This window comes from Borostomias antarcticus, assembly GCF_949987555.1.
Source record: "Borostomias antarcticus genome assembly, chromosome: 2".
Taxonomy (NCBI): Eukaryota; Metazoa; Chordata; class Actinopteri; order Stomiiformes; family Stomiidae; genus Borostomias; species Borostomias antarcticus.
In genome coordinates, this window is record NC_140235.1 from 37,635,882 (window position 1) to 37,648,466 (window position 12,585).

Consider the following 12,585-nt stretch of genomic DNA (forward strand, 5'->3'; position numbering starts at 1 on the left):
GATATTTTACCTACAAATTAGACAAATAAGATTTCGATTATTTTTTGCAGTGCAGTCATCCAGATCTGTGGAGAAGATCTCTAAACCCTGTTTAAAAGTCATCTTGTGTTGTTATTGACTACCAGAAGGTAGAAGGGATTGTCTCCTTACTGTGGACTGTGGATTGTGAGCATTTTATAGATAAGAAAAAGTCAGATTATTTTATTACCCATAATGCTGAACTATCCATGGGGGGCTTACCCACAGACAACACATTCTGTGTGATACGGAGCCTCAATGTTGCTCGTAGCGTTTGAGTGTGAATGTGACCGTGTCAGTGTTCTCTCTGCTAACAGGGGGCTGCTGGAGATCTTGCAGCTTGACTTTGAGACTAAAGAATCAGCAGTCCAATCAGAGAGCCAGGTGATCACTTGGCGTCTCGAGTTGCCAGGAAACGTGAAGGACGTTGGCATCATGAGGATCTATACCACCCAGAGAAACTATGTTGGCCTGGCGCCAATTGTCATGGTGAGCATAGTGTGTGTGTCTGTGTGTGACACGTTTGTGTGTGTGTGTGTGTGTGTGCATGCGTGTGTTTGCGAGTGTGTGTGCCTGTATGTGCATACAGCACTTGTCGACGTGATTGTGTGCCTGTGTGTGTGTGCACCTGCATGTACTGTGTGTGTGTGTGTGTGTGTGTGTCTTACTAGCAGCAGTAAAACATCACGACTGCATTCTCTCCACACAGTGAGCTGATTGAAACTCCCTAGGACATGCAATTAAATTAACTCCGGGTATACAATAACAAGACGTCTATTGTACTCTCCTCCCAGTGCGGAGGTTTAGAGAAGAGGTCTGGACTATAAAGGCCCGATAAAGATGCTAAATGATGCTGACTGGCGTGGGGAGGGACTGGGAAGCCGGGCAGGGTGTCAGTGTGTTAATTGTGGAGCGGCAGTCCGCCAGCTCCACTGGCTCCCACTGTGATGACATCAATACTTGGCGTTGGAACGGGTCGCCCACTCACTCGCCCCCCCACTCACTGTAAATGAGGTTGACGTCCATCGAGGGGCAGAGAATTGTCCTGTCACACAGACACACGAGCACGGTTATGATTCTAATCTAGACAGAGGGGGGGGGAGGGGTTGAGGCTAGACCAGAGGTAAATCATGATTATCTTTCACGTGGTGTCAGTGTATTATCACGCTGTCCTCTTGGTGAGGTCTCTATTGAAAAATAGATTTTAAATCTCAACGAGCTTCTCCTGGAGGGTATTACAGAAAGTGGGTTTAGTGAAAAAAAAAGAGTTTGCTAACCCTGAGATTTAATTAAATTGACTCAGTTCTCACTAAACCTACTTTCTGGAATACCCTCCGGTTAAATAAAGATTTCATAATAAAAAAGTAATAATAATAAAAAAGTGTTTCTCCTTCTGAATAAATGTTAAGTGCGTTATTGCCACTCGCCTCCAATTACACTTTCCATCCAGGGGGGACTGGAACTGCTGGTTCCTGTCCGATAGTCGCTCAGGTTTGGGTCGGTTTCGGAGCCCTAACTAGAACACATCCTGTCAGAAACACGGTCATCAGCTGTCGGGCTGCCAGGTTCAGAAACACGGTGATCAGTTGTCGGGTTGCCAGGTTCATAAACGCGGTCAGCAGCTGTCGGGCTTCCTGGTTGAGAACGTCGGCAGCTTCACCACATCTGTCGAGCGCAGCGCTGACGTCTGCGGGACTCTGGGAGTGTTCTGTCAGTCAGACCTCCAGCGCTACTAGATTAGAAAGACATTATTAGAGAGTATCGAGAACTCTAAGCCCATGTTGAGTGCGGTGTTAAAGCTTTAGAGATAAGAGAGAGAACTTACTGTATGAGGAGATAAGCTGCTAAGCACATGTCTGACATAGATGTGTGTGTTTGTGTGTGTGTGTGTGTGTGTTTGTGTGTGTGTTTGTGTGTGTGTGTGTGCGTGTGTGTTTGTGTGTGTGTGTGTGTGTGTTTGTGTGTGTGTGTTTGTGTGTGTGCGTGTGTGTGTTTGTGTGTGTGTGTGTGTGTGTCTGTGTGTCTGTGTGTCTGTGTGTGTGTGTTTGTGTGTGTGTGTGTGTGTGTGTGTCTGTGTGTCTGTGTGTGTGTGTGTGTGTGTGTGTGTGCGCACGCCTGCCTATGCGAACACTCCTCCTCTCTCCCTCCTCCTGTAGAACAGCGATCTCCTGAACACAGCGGTGCTGACTGGTAAGATGGCGTCCGTCCCGGTCAAGACCCTGGCCGTGGAGGCCGACGGCGCCGTCACCGACGTCACCAACGTCACCAGCTGCAGAAGCACTCAGGAGGACACGCTCAAGGTGCCACCGCCCACAGAGAAAGAGCCTTCCTACACATGGCGTTGTTTACACCGTTCAGGGCTCTTGCTACAAACCTTTATTGCTAATGACTTGGAGAAGGTGATCTCATAGACGGAAGGCATAGAAAGTATACTTCAGAGGACGTATACTTCATTGAGAGGGAGAGGAAGAGGGAGGGAGGGAGGGAGAATAAGAGGGGGAGGGAGGGAGAGAGAGAGAGGGAGAGAGAGAGAGAGAGACAGACAGACAGACAGACAGACATTGACCCAGCAAACCACTTATGGCTAGAGAGTGAGAGTGAGAGCAGAGTTATCGGCATGTTCCATTAAGAGTTGACTCACCCGAGCTGGTATTTTCAAGGTAAGCCCTCACAAATGGGAATGTGTGTGTGTTTATACTGACTTAGCAGACAGAAGAACTTTATCCAAGTATTGGTATTTCACTCTGCCAGACTCCTCTTATCGGTCACTGACCCGTCAGTCACGCTGAGCCAGGTTAGAGGAGGATGAGTCTGGCACACACACACACACACGCACACACACACGCTGATTCACATAATTAAGTCTGCAGTCTCACTCGTTCAAACACAGAGTGATGAGGGTGCAGAAAATGAACGGCTGCTTATAATGTGTGTTCAATAATATTTACCTTTAGCGTTCAAACAGATGGTTCCACAACCCCTCCTCTCTCTCTCTCTCTCTCTCTCTCTCTCTCTCTCCCTCTCTCCTCCCTACCCTGCTTCTTCATTCTCCAGTCTACTGCTCTCCAATTACATTGGTGGCGCGGAGCAGCTTGTAAAGCTAAGTGAGGCAGTTAAAGCCCCCCTGTGTTAAATAAGACACAAACTGCTGGCTTGCATCCCTCCAGCTGATTTGCCATAGCAGATACAGACCGTTACAGGGACTGCTGCCGGAGAGCCATTACTAGGCAACAAGCCGTTCCACAGAGTCCACAAACATCTCTTTCTATGCTGAAGATGTTCTCAAATTCGTAGATTAGTAAGCATATCGGCAATTGTGCTGTACCCACGTTTTTCTATGGTTAGTGGTGTTTATACTAATATATTCCTTTTTCCTCTCTTCTCAAATTCAAATTCAAATTCAAATAAGCTTTACTAGCATGACAGAAAAGCATATGTTGCCAAAGCAGTACAGAAAATAACATACAATCATATACAAATATCAACAATACAATCAAAACCATCTAACAACAATTCAATTTATAATAACATGGAGAGGCGGTAATACTTTTACAGATGTAGACGCTCAGAAACGTTGGCTACAAATTGTGTTTCCCTTAAGGTATGACAACATTCAACATGTGTTGCAGCTAATACTGCCCTTCTCTCTCTCTCTCTCTCTCTGTCAGGTGTCGGAGCGCTGCGATTATGTTTATGTGAACGGAAAGGAGACGAGAGGGAAGATGCGGATGCTGCTCAACTTCACCTACAGCTACCTGAGCGCCCAGCTGGAGATGAGCGTGTGGATGCCCCGCCTGCCCCTGCTCATCGACGTGGGAGACCCCGAGCTCAGCCAGATCAAGGGCTGGAGGGTGCCGGTGGCCGCCGGTAGCAGGGGGTACGGATCTCTCCTCAATCTTCCACAGATGTCGGTACAGTCGATGTTTAACCCCTGTCAGAAGCTGTGAAGAAACTCCACGCTTTTCAAATAAATTAGAGAGATTTGTTCAGCCTCGAGCAGCCATTTCAGTTCACAGTGGCAGAGGATGAAATCAAAGAGAATGAGAAGGGAGAAAAAAAGCATCAAATGTAGGCATGATTTCACACACTTATATCCAAGGCAGTAAAGCTGGATCAAAACCGTTAACACAATATTTGACCAGACTGGGAGAAACGTGTGTGTGTGTGTGTGTGGTGGGGTGGAAATCCCTACAGCTTAACTACATTGTTGCTTAATACGCACATTACAAAGATGAATGGACATTAATGCTTGTCATAATCGATAGTCCCAATATAGGTTGCATACAATATTGTATGATTCCCCATGGATGACACAGTGAGAGTGGAGACAGAGAGAGAGAGAGAGAGGGAGAGAGAGAGAGAGAGGGAGAGAGAGAGAGAGAGAGAGAGAGGGAGAGAGAGAGAGAGAGAGAGAGAGAGGGAGAGAGAGAGAGACAGAGAAAGAGAGAGAGACAGAGAGAGACAGAGACAGAGAGAGAGAGAGGGAGAGAGAGAGAGAGAGAGACAGAGAAAGAGAAAGAGAAAGAGAGAGAGACAGAGACAGAGAGAGACAGAGAGAGAGGGAGAGAGAGAGAGAGGGAGAGAGAGAGAGAGAGAGGGAGAGAGACAGAGGCCCAGTCCCAATGTCCCCCCTAAACCCTCAAGCCCTGAGCCCTCACAGACTTATTGACGTCACCTGGTAAAGTGGTTGAGTGCGCGAGGCTGCAAGGGCTCGAAGTGGTATAAAAAGGAATGGGACAGCACTTGTGACATCACATTACGTTGACGTGAAAACATATTTCTAACTATTGTGGGTGTGGGGCTTTTTATCAATTTGTCAATTTTACTTGTTTTTCTTGTAGGCCTTCATGTAAATTAATTTTGGCCTGAGTCAAATCCCCTTTACATTAGCCGAACTCTGTGTTACCCTCAAAACATGTCTGTTGAACTTGTTGAAATCATTTCATTTTGTGGTCATATGCGAACTACATTACTGCCTGTGATTCTTGTTTGTGATGAATCCAAAAGTATTTACTTAAGAATGATAATACACGTTCCTGCACCTCACAACTCTTTCCATATTCATGTTGGAAATCTCAATTCAAAGAACACTGCACCGAAATGGGTGATTAATGTCATACTGCTTTTAACTGGGAAATCATATGATTTAGAGCAACAGAAATCGATGTAATTTATAACCATAGCCTACATATTTTTACACAAATCACATTATACAAACCCATGGGGTTAATAACCCATACCTAAAAATAATGAAACCAAAATAATTATAAGGCTACTTGTGCAGATAAGCAAGTCCAGCTAAAAACATGAAAACATTTTGTTTTGTAACGTGAACATTAGGGTTGGTTGATCTGTCCGTGCTTGTTTATTGGCTGTTCTTCAGGTAGCCCCGTGTTTCACGTCACAACGATATGAACTGTGGGTAATTCCCTTAGGCTAAGTCTGCAGAAATGCAGACTTACGGGAAGGGGCCATAAAGGGCTCAAAATGGCTGCCGGAGAGCCCTCACGCACTTGCCGAGTTGACATTGGGACACCCCTAAGCCCTCGCGGACTTCGCGGGAGCGCGCTCTTAAGTCTGCGAGTCTGCAAGGGTGGACATTGGGACTGGGCCAGAGACACAGACAGAGAGAGAGAGGGAAAGAGAGACAGAGACAGAGGGAGAGAGGGAGTCGTCTTCAGGCAGGATGTTATTGGGGTCATTTGATCCTGAGCGCAGTGCTGTTGGTTCTCCCTGGGTAACGGAGAGGCTGGCTCGGGGATGTTGTGGGGCTCGGTGCTCCAGGGCTGATGGAGGCAGAGTTGCTGCAGCTCTGCAGAGGTGCTTCAAACTTCCCTGGGTGGACGCAGTATCCACGGTTACCTCTGGGCTACTAATACAGCATTGCTGTCCAAATGTTCCTCTTTTTATTTCTTTTTTCTTTTTTTTCTTCTCCAATTACGATGAGTTGTGGTTGTTACAGCAAAAATCATTTAACCTCTTCATGAACTTTTGAATATGAGATGCAGTTTGAGTTTTGCGTTGCACATTCTTGGCAAAATCATATTCGCAATTCATCATTCCGTGTGTGTGTGTGTGCGTGTGTGTGTGTATGTGTGTGTGTGTGCGTGCGTGCGTGTGTGTGCGCGTGCGTGCATGTTTCAGGCCAGCCTCGGACAGCGAGGAAGACGAGGAGACGAGGAAGGGAAGGGGGTGTATGCTGCAGTACCAGCACACTGTGGTCAGGGTTCTCACGCCGTTCACGGCCGAGCCCTCGGACCTCCAGCCGGACCCCCTGGGTGGGGCGGGGCCCCCGGAGTTCTTCCTGGGCCCTGATTGGCAGGTGGATGTGACCCGCCTGGTCCGCTCCTCTATGAGGGTGGCGGACCCCGCCGTCGCCAGGCTGCTGGCGGGGACCACACTGCAGGGGCGATCCATGGGGACCACCAATATACAAGTAAAGAGTGTGTGTGTGTGTGTGTGTGTGTGTGTGTGTGTGTGTGTGTGTGTGGGCTTGCGTGCGTGCATGCATATGTGTTGACTGTAATTTGTGTGTGTGTGTGTGTGCGTGCATGTGTGTGTGTGTCGGTGTGTTGACTCTTAACGTGTGTGTGTGTGTGTGTGTGTGCATGTGTGTGTGCGTGTGTGGGTGTGTGTGTGCATGTGTGTGTGTGCATGTGTGTGTGTGTGTGGGTGTGTGTGTGCATGTGTGTGTGTGCATGTGTGTGTGTGAGTGCGTGTGTGCGTGCGTGTGTGTTGACTCTAACGTGTGTGAGTGTGTGTGTGTGTGTGTGTGTGCATGTGTGTGCATGTGTGTGTGTGTTGACTCTAACATGTGTGTGTGTTAACTCTTAACGTGTGTGTGTGTTCACTCTAACGTGTGTGTGTTCACTCTAACGTGTGTGTGTGTGTGTGTTCACTAACGTGTGTGTGTTGACTCTAACGTGTGTGTGTGTTCACTCTAACGTGTGTGTGTGTGTGTGTGTGTGTGCTGCAGGTGCTGTCCCCTCTGTCGTCCTCCTTCCTGGCAGAGAGGACCATCAGGGTGCTGGAGGACAAAGTGAGTGTAACAGAGTTGGGGGTGCAGCTGGTCTCTGGCCTCTCTCTGACCCTTCAGCTCAGCCTGGGGAGCAACAGGGCCATCGTCGCCACGGCTACCACACAGGAAGTCATGACCAGCCCAAAACAGGTACAGTTCCACACCTGACAGAAACACCAGATTTGATTCAAATTCTAAATTACAAACAAACAAAAAACTAGAGAGCCTCAGATACTGTATCTACTTTACATAAGAAATCTCTAAGATGTGGTCCAGTGATCACACACAGCCCAGTCTCTCCCAGTGGTTTCTGGGAATGTGAGTTAATTGTGTCCACACATCACACCGGCCAGCTTTCAGAATGGCCACGCTGTGAGGGAGCCAGACAGTCAGACAGACAGACAGTCAGGTAGACAGGTAGACAGAGTCAGGCAGGTAGACAGTCAGACAGGTAGACAGGTAGACAGAGTCAGGCAGGTAGACAGTCAGACAGGTAGACAGAGTCAGTCAGACAGGCAAGCATGTAGACAGTCAGGCAGGTAGGCAGAGTCAGACAGTCAGGTAAACAGACAGACAGACAGGCAAGCAGACATAATGCACAGACATGAGCTTAAAAGCTCATAGATTAGTCAGTCGGCACACTTCCCCAAACAGTGATGATCTATTGGTACACAGCCAGTACTGTTAATCGAGCCCTTTAGCGCTCGAGGCAACTAGCTGGAGCCAGTCAATATCCAGCTATTAGCAGCGTGCCGGTGCACACGCCCATTTGTTCCTATGAGGAGCTCTGTTCATTTACTGCCCCTGACCATGCATAATGTATCACACCCACACTGAATGTAGGGCAGGCCTGTGGCTCAACTCAGTCAGCTCAGCCAGCAGCTCTCATCTTGCTCTGGGGCGGGAATACCACCCTTCACGGTAGCTTCCAGAATACCATCCACATCCTCGTCAAATTGCCGCCACTCTCTTCCGACCTTTACTGGTTGGAGGCCACCTAACCCGCCCTCGGTGTTGGCGTGGAGGTTCTGGGCACTGTGGGGTGACTCACGGCCCGGCTTCTCTTGCGTCTCAGTAAGGTTGTTGCCTGTGCGTTGCTCTGGCTGCACATTCACCCAACATCTCATCTTGGCCTGGTGGATCTTCAGGCCTCGTGGGTTTTTGCAGATCTTGCCGCATTCACATAGGAAAGGCAAGACAAGTTTATTTGTATAGAACATTCCACCAACAAGGCAATTCAAAGTGCTTTACATGAAACATTAAAAGCATAAAGACATATACAACGAAATGCAGGAAAAATAAAATACAAGAATAAAAGTTACAGTACAGTGTACGAATTCATAATTATTTGATTTAATAAAAAGCAGTGGTGTCCTGCACCCTGTCCTACTGTATGTCGTCTACGACAGCGTATGCCTTAACCCGAGAGTCTAATTCCTAGTACGTGTTAACCGTATAACACAACATATCTTGAGTCTTGAGTCTAATTATCCCTCCAAGTGCCCTCTGGTGTCTGATGTCTGATTGTTTTGGCGTATCTTTTTAAAAAATTGTATTATGCTACATTCAGTAAGGTTGCCCTGTAGTAATTAAACTGACTTTCACACAATGGTTTCATAGAAATATGATTTCATTGAAATATAATTACAAAACGTTTATATGATTAGCTATCATAGAAATCATTGTGAATGACTAGAAAGAAGTCGACCCATTTTAGCGATGGCTTTTATAATATCTGTATGCCAAGGGCATATGTGGAAACATATTGACAGCATCTGTCAATCAACCCAGGGACAGAACATGACATTGGATTTCTTTGTTGTGGTTTGACCTGCTTCTGAGAAAGAAACCTCCATTACACTGACCTTTCAAATCTGATCTTCCTCTCTCTCTCCTTCCGTCTCTCTCCATCTCTCTTCTCCACACTGCATGTCTTCCTCTATCTCTGATCTGCTCTCTCCACGCCTCTGTCTCTCTCTCTTTACAGGAAGCAGTGGTCAGCTGTTGGGTTCAGTTCAGTGACAGCTCGGTGACCCCTCTCGACCTCTTCGACCGAGCCGGTTACTCTCTGGCGGTGACCTCCGAGGACGAGAGCGTGGCGACCGTGCGGCAGACTCCCCGATCGGCGTTTGTTGTGGCGCAGGGGGAGGGCCAGGGGGCGCTGGTGAGGGCGGAGCTTAGGATCTGCGAGGAGTGCCAGAAGACCAAGAGGAAGAGCAAGCTTGCGGTGGGTGTGGCCGTCCTCAGGGTTAACTTCGAGAGTGGCGCCGGGGGCCGCGACGCGGGTGGCGCCGGAAACTCAGAGTCGGCAGGAGAGCCCGGGCCGGCGGTGACGTCACCGCGGGCTCTGACCGACGGGGACGGAGACCGGCGTGCGTTCAGGAGCACGCTACCCGACCGCAGCGAGACGCCCATGACTCAGACCACCGCCACTGCCACCGCCACCAAGGCTGTCCAGCAGGAGCTGGCAGGAGTGGCCACCGCCACCATTAGCGGCGTCAGCAGCATCGCCTACACCGAGTGCACCACCACCACCACCGCCGTGGCCAAACCTGGCACTGCCGGACCCCTGGTGACCCAGAGAGCTCTGGCGCCCAGCAGACCTGGCGTGGACACAACCCTGGGCAGAGGAAACGGCCAAAGGAGAGACTGGGCCAATATGGCGGACAGTCCAAAGCCTCCCCCTAAGAAACACAAGCCGGACCCGACGAAGCCCAGGTCCAAGCCCCCCAGGGTGGTGGAGAACGACCTGGTCAGGGCCTTCCGCAACATGTCTGACCTGCAGATCGGCGTCCTCGCCTTAGTCGGGGTCTCCTGCTTAGCCTTCCTGGCCTTCGTCCTCAACTGCGCCTCCTATAAACTCTGCTTCAGCGGCCAGAAGACCCCCATCCAGGGACCTCCGGACCCGCGGGGGGACCCCAAAGACCACAAGCACGACTGGGTGTGGCTGGGGACTGCCTCGGGCCCGGCCCCGGGCAACCCGCCCCAGGCGTCCACCCTGAAGCGGGAGGGTCATCGCTCGGCGGAGTCCCACGGCTCAGTGGACGGCCGCGGCGGCCTGGAGGGCGGCCTGAGCATGGTGAGCGCGGTCCCAGAGAGGACCGCCACGCTGGGCCGGAGGAGCAGCTCCCTGACCCCCGCGCCGGCGGACCCCATGGCCAACCGCTCGGCCACCCTGCTGGCCAAGCCTCACCGCAACGAGCCCCTCCACTCGCCCACCAGCAAGAGGAACCAGGTCCAGTTCACCACCTTCACCACCTTGGACATCAAACACCTGGCGGCCCTGAAGAAGAACGGGGTGGACTTTAACTGGGCCAGTCAGGCCGCGGCGCCGATGCAGCAGCCCCAAACACCGCTTCCCGACATGCCCTGGCCCGTGGTCAGGCCCCTGGGAGAGCCCCAGTGAGACCAGACATGGCTGGTGTGTGTGTGTGTGTGTGTGTGTGTGTGTGTGTGTGCGTGTGTGCATGTGTGTGGTGCACATATGTTTTTGTGTGTGTGTGTGTGTGTATGTGTGCGTGTGTGCGTGTGGTGCACATATATATATGTGTGTGTGTGTGTGTGTGTGTGTGTGTGTGCGTGCGTGCGTGTGGTGCACATATATATATGTGTGTGTGTGTGTGTGTGTGTCCGTGCGTGCGTGTGGTGCACATATATTTGGAGGGATTGTTTATGAAATGGGTACTTAATGAAAGTACGCCTGTCAACAATATGGTCTCTGAGGCTTCATTTTAAAATGTGAGAGTAAACTCAATTATTACCCAACAATAAATAATTATGACTGTAAATAGGGTTTTTTGTAAATATATATTTATAAAAGTTTGTTTACACATCTTTAAATTAACAAATGCTTTGGGTTATTTGTTTCATTTCCTTTCATTTTGTACACTTCCGTTGCTCCTCTACAGAACAGTTTCAGATGGAACTTTATCCCAGCAATCACAGTAAATGTAGTAAGACAAACATTATTTATATGTGGTTATATGCTTTCCAGCCTTTTGTACATTTGTATGATTCCTTTACTGAATACCTTTAGAGTTTGTACATTATAATTTGTCAGAGAATATGAAATATTTATGAAGTATATATTATTTGAAAAGTTATTTTGTACCACCCCCTCGAGGAGATATTTATTCAAATCATGTGTGCAATGCGAACACAGTTCACATGGAGTCTGATTTGAATATTTGCACTGGCTGAACAATGCGGTTATCTTGGTTTCACGACGTCCCTTGGGGATTCAGTTCTGCAATTTGTACAATACGCTTGTGGAGTGGAGCAATACGTTTTCAAGCAAAAATTTTCTTTTTCATGTGTAAATAAAGACAGACGATTGCCCTGCCTTTGCAATTATGTCCTCTATTTTAGACTACTGACGTGATGTTCAATTCCTATGAGATTTAACTAATAAAGCACTTATGGACAATATGGTTGTATCTCAAAATTTGTGTAATCTTTCATGGTTCCTACATTCTATTTGATATTTAAAACATTCTGACAGGATCAAACAAGTGATTGATGACCAAACACCGTATTTCCTACCTACGTCAAAGTGAGAATAGCATTGACGTGCTTCTCTCTTCTGTCACAGGGATGTGTGACGTTCCTCATGGGAGAAGTGTGTGTGTGTGTGTGTGTGTGTGTGTGTGGTCGTGCTCTGGGACCTGTACTCATCTACTACGTCTCTTCTGACCACTGACAAGCCCCCACCCCCCACCTTATGAAATGGTCTTTGGTGGGAGATCACACACACACACGCACACGTTCCCTCTGTAGGATAACCACAGCAACACCCTCATAATGACATTTCAGGAGGAGGAGATGCATAAAAGTGTCTGGCGTACACCAGCTGTGATGCCTCTGGACCAGAGAAACTGGATTTGACAATGTGTCATCATCATGCTGGATGGATTCAGAATTCTGATAAAGGTGTTTTTAATAACTTCTTCCAAATTCCCTCCCTACAGATCTAGCATGTTTGGCACCTGGATAACCTCTCTCACTTCCAGCTGCTGAGGTGAATAAACCTTTGCCTCAGAGATTTCCCATGATTCATTTTGGTCTCCGCTCAGGGCCTTATTGTGGTGCTGCCTCTGAACCGCAAATGGCTTTAATGGAAGTCATGATTGATACGGAGGCAACTTCAACTTTCCTGGGATGTGAAGACACGCCACTAATGCAGGAAAAGACAGGGTACTGTGTCACATCGCGTTCGCGCATTCCTGCTATACAGATTCAGTAGTACACTGTGGTCTCTTGCCCATAATTAAGACTAATAAAGATCCTTGAATAAAGATCATTGAATCTCCCCGTTTTCATCAACAGCAGTGTTTGTTTGTCCAATCGTTGGTGAGCAGCAGAGAAGAGGAAGTGTGGGCGGAGCCAGTCCCCAGGCGCAGTATCATCACAGGGGCCCTTTAATCTGGAGCATCAGCTTCCCTATTGACAGATTTAAGGGATTGGGGTCATTGTGTTGGAGGATTAGTGTGCATTAGTGGACCCTCTCGATGGCACAGGCCCGGTAATGTGGGCCAGGGAAGACAAGGTCG

General features: G+C 48.7%; 1 protein-coding gene across 1 annotated transcript in view; it reads left to right on the top strand.

The window, feature by feature from the left end:
- LOC311323019 (transmembrane protein 132D) overlaps positions 1-10,442 on the top strand; it is a gene marked incomplete at both ends in the record, with an annotated part of 28,187 nt that extends 17,745 nt beyond the window's left edge. The window contains 6 exons of the mRNA XM_084455142.1: positions 336-507; positions 2,175-2,318; positions 3,687-3,895; positions 6,163-6,454; positions 6,995-7,186; positions 9,024-10,442. Coding sequence (XP_084311268.1) covers positions 336-507; positions 2,175-2,318; positions 3,687-3,895; positions 6,163-6,454; positions 6,995-7,186; positions 9,024-10,442 — 2,428 coding nt within the window. The remainder of the gene's footprint in view (positions 1-335; positions 508-2,174; positions 2,319-3,686; positions 3,896-6,162; positions 6,455-6,994; positions 7,187-9,023) is intronic.
- Positions 10,443-12,585: the final 2,143 nt, after the last annotated feature.